The following is a 7,441-nucleotide window of genomic DNA, read 5'->3' as shown; positions in this document are numbered from 1 at the left end:
AATAGACAACATTGTCACAGACAGGAAGTGGACATGACGGACGCAGACAAACAACACAAAACAATTGGTACACAATCCATTACCTGCAAAACCCTTGTAAATGAATCAATAACCATGTTAGTAGCATCAGAAGCATATGTCCTTGAGTCATTGTTTGCTCAGGATAAAGGTGTCATGCTTGGCTAAGGCTCACACAGCACGGCTCTGCAGCTACAGAAAGTTCAAAGGGATACATAAGCACTTTGATTTAAAGAATGACACAATGTAACATAACATAAACATCAGTCACATGTGCTGTCCATGTTCAGGGGGCTGAGCCTTGGAACCACACGAGGCTCAGGTCATCAGCTGATGACCCCATTCCCTAGTTGGACTGGAGGGATCAGCAAAGCTTGAGCAGCAAGTTTAACATTTGAATTTGGAGATGGTGGTGGGCTGGTTGGTATGTCTGTTCTGGAAGTGAATATCATGGCTGCCACTCCTCAGACTCTAAACATTACTACTGTACAGGAGAGGAAACGGTTTGTTCTTGTGCCTCTGGGACCAGACACACATGTACTGTAGTCAGAACAGGGACATAATACCAGCTTTACTCATTTGCATTGCTAGAATGGTACGAGGTGTTTCGTGGAACAGACTTGGAAACAGATGAAAAGTTAAACCGCATCATATTTGGATTGGAAATGCGACTGGAGTTGAAATGAATGAACATTGTTCTAAAGTACACAACAGCTGCAAGAAGCTCTAGAGAAGTGTTACAGCGACATGCATCCGCTCACTGTAACTTCCTGCTGCCTGAGCCACATCAACACACACCGGGGGGGGGGGGGGGCAGCATGTACTGTACTCGTTTGCCTTTGGTGCCCCGTGTTATTTTTGTTGTTGTTGTTGTTGTTGTTGTGGATATCTTGAGTCTATGGGCAACGGAAGACAACAGGGGTCCTGATGTAGGTAGAACCAGGTAGAACCAGGTAGAACCCCACACCACATCCTGTCTGACTCTAGTCTCTCTCCACCTCTTATCCCGGGGCCCACCTGCTAATTCACAGGCTGCCAGGGGTTAATACACATTATTCATATTTATCAGATCAAATTAAACATTAGAAGGCCTTTAAAAAAAAACTTCTTGATGAACAGAACAGAATTTTTTTAAATTTCAATAAACAAGCTAATTTAGTCTATTGATGTTTGTCTATTGATGTTATTGCACTTTACTTACATTAAAAGTAGAACGATCCCCCATTGTGAAACTATTGATTTTCATTGTGAATTGGAAAATGTTTTGCGGGCAACCGGGCTCCCTCTGTGGCCCCTAAGCCCTCTCTGTGGCCCCTAGATTCCCTCTGTGGCCCCTAGATTCCCTCTGTGGCCCCTAGGTTCCCTCTGTGGCTCCCTCCGTGGCCCCTAGGTTCCCTCCGTGGCCCCTAGGTTCCCTCTGTGGCCCCTAGGTTCCCTCTGTGGCTCCCTCCGTGGCCCCTAGGTTCCCTCCGTGGCCCCTAGGCTCCAGTTGTCTCCTGCAGCTTGCAGAACATCCCCACTGGGGATGGAGCTGTGCAGCTATACACATCGTTATGATTCCCAGCACAGATCTTTAGTTTCAATGTCTTCTGTGGTCGACAGTGATTGTGGGAAACCTTCTGTTACTTATGAGGTTAATTGCCTCATTATTACATGTAATGCTCTTGTAAAGATATACTAATAGATCTATGAACACTCTCTGGTGTTGTGTTTCTTTGTGCTCATTGTGTGACTCTTTGTAGTCATTTTCATCACTTTATATATGTTTTGTTTCTCATGGTTGTGTTAAAAAAGTTATTTCTATTGCCATTTTGAGCATCTTTGTAGGGGTGTTGTGTCTCTTTGTAGTCAGTTTGTGTCTCCTTGAGGTTGTGTTGCCGTTCGGGTCTCTTTATGTCTCTTTATGTGGTTTTCACCTCTTTATAGTCGGTTTGTGTGTCTTTGTAGTCGTTTAATGTGTCTTTGTGGTCATTTTGAGTGACATTTAGGTCAAGGGGCCCCGACATTTGGGCCCCTGTGCCTGTGGCCAGTAAGCCATCTACGTGCTAAACCCATGCATTGTCTCAGATCAAGTGGAGAGGGGCAATTACAGGGCGGGGGGCGGGGAGCAAAAGGTCAAAACATTGGCACAATAAAGGTCATTCGAGCTGCACCAAACAGTTTAGAAGGAGTAACACTGAGTTTCATAACGTTAACAGTTTGTTCTGCCTTGTCGATGAGTTCAAAAGTGACACCACCATAAAAGTAAGAATGTAACAGCATGTTTTCTTATTTTCTATTGGTATAGCTCCATTTTATAAAAGTACAAATATAACTCTATTGTTCATTTCATTGAAGCAGCTGAGTGAAACGATCACGTATTTCAGTGCAACCATAACCAGTAAGTAATGAGGGGTAACTTTATTATGGGCCACTTACTGGTAGCTGTCTGAGGGCTCCAACTGGGAAACCATCCCAGGCTTTAGGACCTGGAGGGGGAACATTCTTCTGCCCTGAATCCTGTGGGCGGGACCGGCCTGAGAGGAAGATCCCGGCAGAGATTTTAATGCTCTGAGAACTGTCTCAGATAACTCTGATTCCAACCATTACATACATTAACTTCACATAGAGCGGATCAGCGCCGGGGGATCTATTTGTAAGCAAGCTTGAGGAGAAGTTATTGAAAACCTAATAAGGTAAGATACAAAGCACTGGGAGTAAGAGAGGGGGAAGGGAGGCATGTGAAAAGAGGCCACAGAGCCTCATCTGTAATAAGAGGTTTCACGTTCCGTTGCAGTTAAGCTGTGTGTTCAGGTTGTTAGACAAAAAGTAGGATACAATCTCAAAGTATGTAAGTAAGTATGTGAGTATTCTTTAAGGAGTTGGCTGCAACTTTTAAAGTTTTCCAAAATACAAATACTTTTTTAATGATGCCCTTAACACACATACAGTGTTTCTTGTGCATTGAAGGATGTGAATGAAACTAAAGTACCAATGTTAGTCACTGGGTCATCTATAGAGAGTATGACATGCAGTGTTACTTTACACACTTAGATCACATCATCAGCATTTGATACATCTATCTGTATTTATTCTGTTCTACTAAAGATTCATCTTCAAGTCATACAACTAAAGAGCATTTGAAGAATGGTGTAGACAAAAGCCTTCTTTCTAGACGAGCCTGTAGAGACATGTCTAGAGCAGCTGAGAGGAGACTCCTGGTGTCTGTCATTCTTCTGTTTCAGCTGTGGGTTTCCTTATTGCATTTTATTAAAATGCTGATACTTAACTTAATTCATTGTTAGATAAAACTATGACAACAACTGGCCATATGCACAAAGCCTCTTCTTGCTCTCTATATACGTGGACTGGGATAAAAAGCTGACATTGGTCGAGTGTGCGTCAGCACGTGGTCACTTCTTCTGCACCGCGAGGAACCAATCAGCATCAACCACACATACTCTTCTATAGATCATTTTCCTAATCCTAAATCCTTTGTGTTGCCAAGGCATGAAGAAACTCAGACCAGTCTGGCCACCATGTTTGGCTTGGTTGCATCCTGCAGCTGCCTACGTGGCTGCTATGTGAGTCTTTCCTGGAGCTACTGGGAGAGATCTCACTGAAATGGTATCAGCTAACCCAGCTCTCCTGCTATTACCCTTAACAACTGCAGACTAAACCCTAAATACTCCACAACATGGGCTCCCTGAGTTTGGAAAAGTGAGGTGAATGAGATTGTTCAAACTGAAACAGAACAAACATCACCCCAGACAAGAGTTTTCTATCTTTAGTCTTCCTAGTACATGGTCTACCACGGTATAGATTATTTCATATCTCCATAACAATATATTTCACGATGGGCTAATTCAATCAATAGTCATGGTTTTAGAAACTCTTGTGTGAATATCAGAAATCATTTAATTAAGAACTTGAGTGCAAAATTCTCAGATTTTCTGAGGAATTTGAGCTGGTATGTGCTGATCAATTATTATCAGTTGAGACCATCATTTCTAATGATGGCCCAGCCCTACGTCTGATGTCAGCACATGAATGACCGACGCTTGTCTTCATGTCCCCTCGTAGGTGTTCTCATAGCGTGACACCATGTGGGCGACTAACCTGGCAGCCCTGGTCCTCCTGGCCTCTTCAGCTACTGCTGCCACCACGGCCTCTCCAGACAAAGTCCTGAGTAACCACGCCACCATCCTGGCTGACAACAGCGCCAAGTTGGCTTTCAAGCTCTACCAAAACATGGCCAAGGAAAAAGGTTTGGAAAACATCCTCATATCCCCCGTCGTCGTGGCCTCCTCTCTGGGTCTGGTGGCTCTTGGGGGCAAAGCCTCCACTGCCTCTCAGGTAAAAACCCTTCTGAATGCAGCTAAAGTCAAAGACGAGCAGCTGCACTCCGGTCTGGCCGAGCTCCTGACTGAGGTGAGTGACCCAAAGACCCGCAACGTCACCTGGAAGATCAGCAACCGCCTGTACGGACCCAGCTCCGTCACCTTCGTGGAGAACTTCATCAAGAGCAGCAAGAAGCACTACAACTGTGACCACTTCAAGATAAACTTCAGAGATAAGAAGAGCGCTGTGAGCTCCATCAACGAGTGGGCAGCCAAATCGACCGATGGCAAACTGCCCGAGGTCACCAAGGATGTAGAGCAGACTGACGGGGCGATGATCGTCAACGCTATGTTCTTCAAACGTGAGTCTGCTGCGCATACGACGTGTGTTATTTCTTGAAATGCTCTCAGAATGAATAGGTTTTCTTTGCTTCTCACAGCTCACTGGGATGAACAGTTCCATCATAAGATGGTGGACAGCCGTGGATTCATGTTGCCCAGTAGCTACACCATTTCAGTGCAGATGATGCACCGCACAGGTAATGGAGACAGTTCAGAAACAACACGTGTGACACTTAAATACTTCCACAGGCCGTGGACAGCAGAGATGGCTAATATTTGTAATACACCTGTTTTGCTTCCTCAGGCCTCTATGGCTTCTACAATGACAAAACCAACAAGTTAACGCTCCTGAGCATGCCTCTGGCTCACAAGAAGTCCACAGTGCTGTTCATCATGCCCCACCAAGTGGAAACTCTCCAGAGACTGGAGAAGATGCTGACCAAGAAGCAGCTGGACACGTGGATGGGCAAGCTGCAGCAGACGGCGGTGGCCGTGTCTCTGCCCAAAGTCAGCATGGAAGTCAGTCACAACCTGCAGGTAAGAGATGCCAAAGAAGGGCCCCTCAGTCAGAACGTCTAGCTTCTTTTACACAGTCTGAATCTCTGCCCCGTTCAGAAACACCTCGGGGAGCTGGGCCTGACGGAGGCCGTGGACAAATCCAAAGCCGACTTGTCCAGAATGTCCGGGAAGAAGGATCTCTACCTGGCCAGCGTGTTCCACGCCTCCGCCATGGAGTGGGACACCGACGGCAACGAAATGGACATGAGCATCTTAGGCACGGACAAGCTGAAAAACCCCAAACTGTTCTACGCCGACCACCCATTCATCTTCATCGTGAAGGACCAGAAGACAAACTCCATCCTGTTCATGGGCAGGATGGTCCGGCCGAAGGGCGATAAGATGAGAGATGAGCTGTGAGCACACTCACCCAAAAGCCTGGGTCAGTGTGTGTGTGTGTGTGTGGTGTGTGGTGTGTGTGTGTGTGTGTGTGTGTGTTTTCTACTGCGGGATGCCGAGAGCGGTGGGAAATGAAAGCGCATTCCTTAACGTCACATGCCAACAGCATTCCACAATACATGGCTGAAGAGAGGTGTTCAAAGCATTGTGCACTCCCCTCCTTTTTTATCTTGAAGAATATTTGATATCTTTCTTTTTTCATTCTGCATTGGCAGATCACAATATGGACTGAAGACTTACATTAAGTATGATTTCCCTGATTAATGCCTGAAATTCTGTTGACAAGTCTTAACAATGTTCTTAAAAGGGGACAACAATCTTACTTCTGCAGAGATTTGATGGTGCTCAATGTTTAATTTAAGTTTGGCTGCTTTTAATTAGTTAACAAGAGAATATTGACAATTGTTTCGCCGATCCGTTGTACTGCTTTCCACGACATTGGAACCGAGGTGCTACATGGATGTTGTTCTTGTTATTGATCCTCCCTGAATGCACTGACCTACACTGGCAAACAACCCAAAGCACGGCAGATTTAAATTAAAAAAACACAGAGAATACAATGTGTGCACGCACAAATTTGACAATTTCAAAATATGAATTGTTTCAGACTATTACAGGTTTTGCAATAAAAGCGCGGGAAAAGAACCAACCCCCAAGTGTCATCTTCAGTTTAGATATCCGTCGTGTAGCAGAAGCCTCTTGGTCTCCAGCTGAAGAACATGAGAACAACTCCAGCTGGACGAGGAATGTGGTAAAGGTCCACGCTGCGTGGTGAACACGGGCTCTTAATCAGTACGCTGTGCATGTTCAGACACAACAGGAACATGTGCGTACACCCAGACGGGTCCGGCAGCTGCTCCAATGAGCAAGGCACTGGTTGAAAGCCACATCATCAGCCTCCCACCTGACCGCTGGCGAGGGGTTCAATAACTTATATTTAGCTTCAGTTACAAAGGACATTTGTTCATCAGTGAACATGAGAATATTGTTTATTGTTGCATCAGTGGACCTTTTTTAGGGTTTCACACCACCTAGAGGACATCTGGGTTCATGACTTCAGAACAATTTCATGCGGTGGGCAAATTCCATCATTTATAATCTATCATACGGCATTCTTTGGAGAATTGCATAAATAACGCGCCATATAAATAGTTATATATTTAAATGTAAAACGTAAACAGGGGGAACTGTAACAGACATGAAGTGAACAGATTGAGGCCTTTATCATGTTTCAGAAATACTATTCAGAGGAACCCTAATCAGGCAAAAATATTAAGCAATGTTCTTTTCAAATACTGTTTTATAAGAAACATATTTTCTATTATGACTTTTAGTGCATTGTAATGTAAGACATCTCTACCAATCCAGTGAGTGCCTTAGATGAATGTCAATTATCTTCAGTTGTGGGAAGAGGTCGAGTCCCATGTTTAATAAAGTGAAGTTTTGTTTCCATTGTAATTATGCCCTTAATATGACTGCATCAACGTCTTAAACATGGTCATAACCGTGCTGTTAATAATCCAACAGGATTATTGTGTCTCTTATGGTTTAATTACTGGTCCAGTTATGCTCGTGACATGCTGTGTCTCGACTCTATTGCTGTGTTGCATAATGCTTATTGGCCCGTTTCCTCTTTTGTCTGAGCTGCTTGGAAAATGATGTCAAATTATTGCTGACGCGGCAGTAAAAATAAATAAATAAAGAGCGGTTGTGAAACGTTTTGATCTTTGGGGCGCTTGCCATGAACGGTAATGTCCACAGGAAGAGAAGCTTTCCATTTCATCATTCAATAAAACATCTTCATC

The 7,441-nt window shown here is 44.4% G+C and overlaps 1 protein-coding gene across 1 annotated transcript; it reads left to right on the top strand.

The window, feature by feature from the left end:
• The first annotated feature begins 2,525 nt into the window (after positions 1–2,525).
• Positions 2,526–6,413, top strand: serpinh1a (serpin peptidase inhibitor, clade H (heat shock protein 47), member 1a). The gene is made up of 5 exons (XM_034549363.1): positions 2,526–2,693; positions 4,081–4,699; positions 4,778–4,876; positions 4,984–5,216; positions 5,295–6,413. Exons 2-5 carry the CDS (start codon positions 4,102–4,104, stop codon positions 5,595–5,597), a joined length of 1,233 nt encoding a protein of 410 aa, XP_034405254.1. The 5' UTR covers positions 2,526–2,693; positions 4,081–4,101; the 3' UTR covers positions 5,598–6,413.
• The last annotated feature ends 1,028 nt before the right edge of the window (positions 6,414–7,441 follow it).

The sequence above is a fragment of the Cyclopterus lumpus genome, chromosome 14 (genome assembly GCF_009769545.1).
Source record: "Cyclopterus lumpus isolate fCycLum1 chromosome 14, fCycLum1.pri, whole genome shotgun sequence".
In the NCBI taxonomy this organism is placed as follows: Eukaryota; Metazoa; Chordata; class Actinopteri; order Perciformes; family Cyclopteridae; genus Cyclopterus; species Cyclopterus lumpus.
This window is presented reverse-complemented; position numbering and strand designations above follow the sequence as displayed.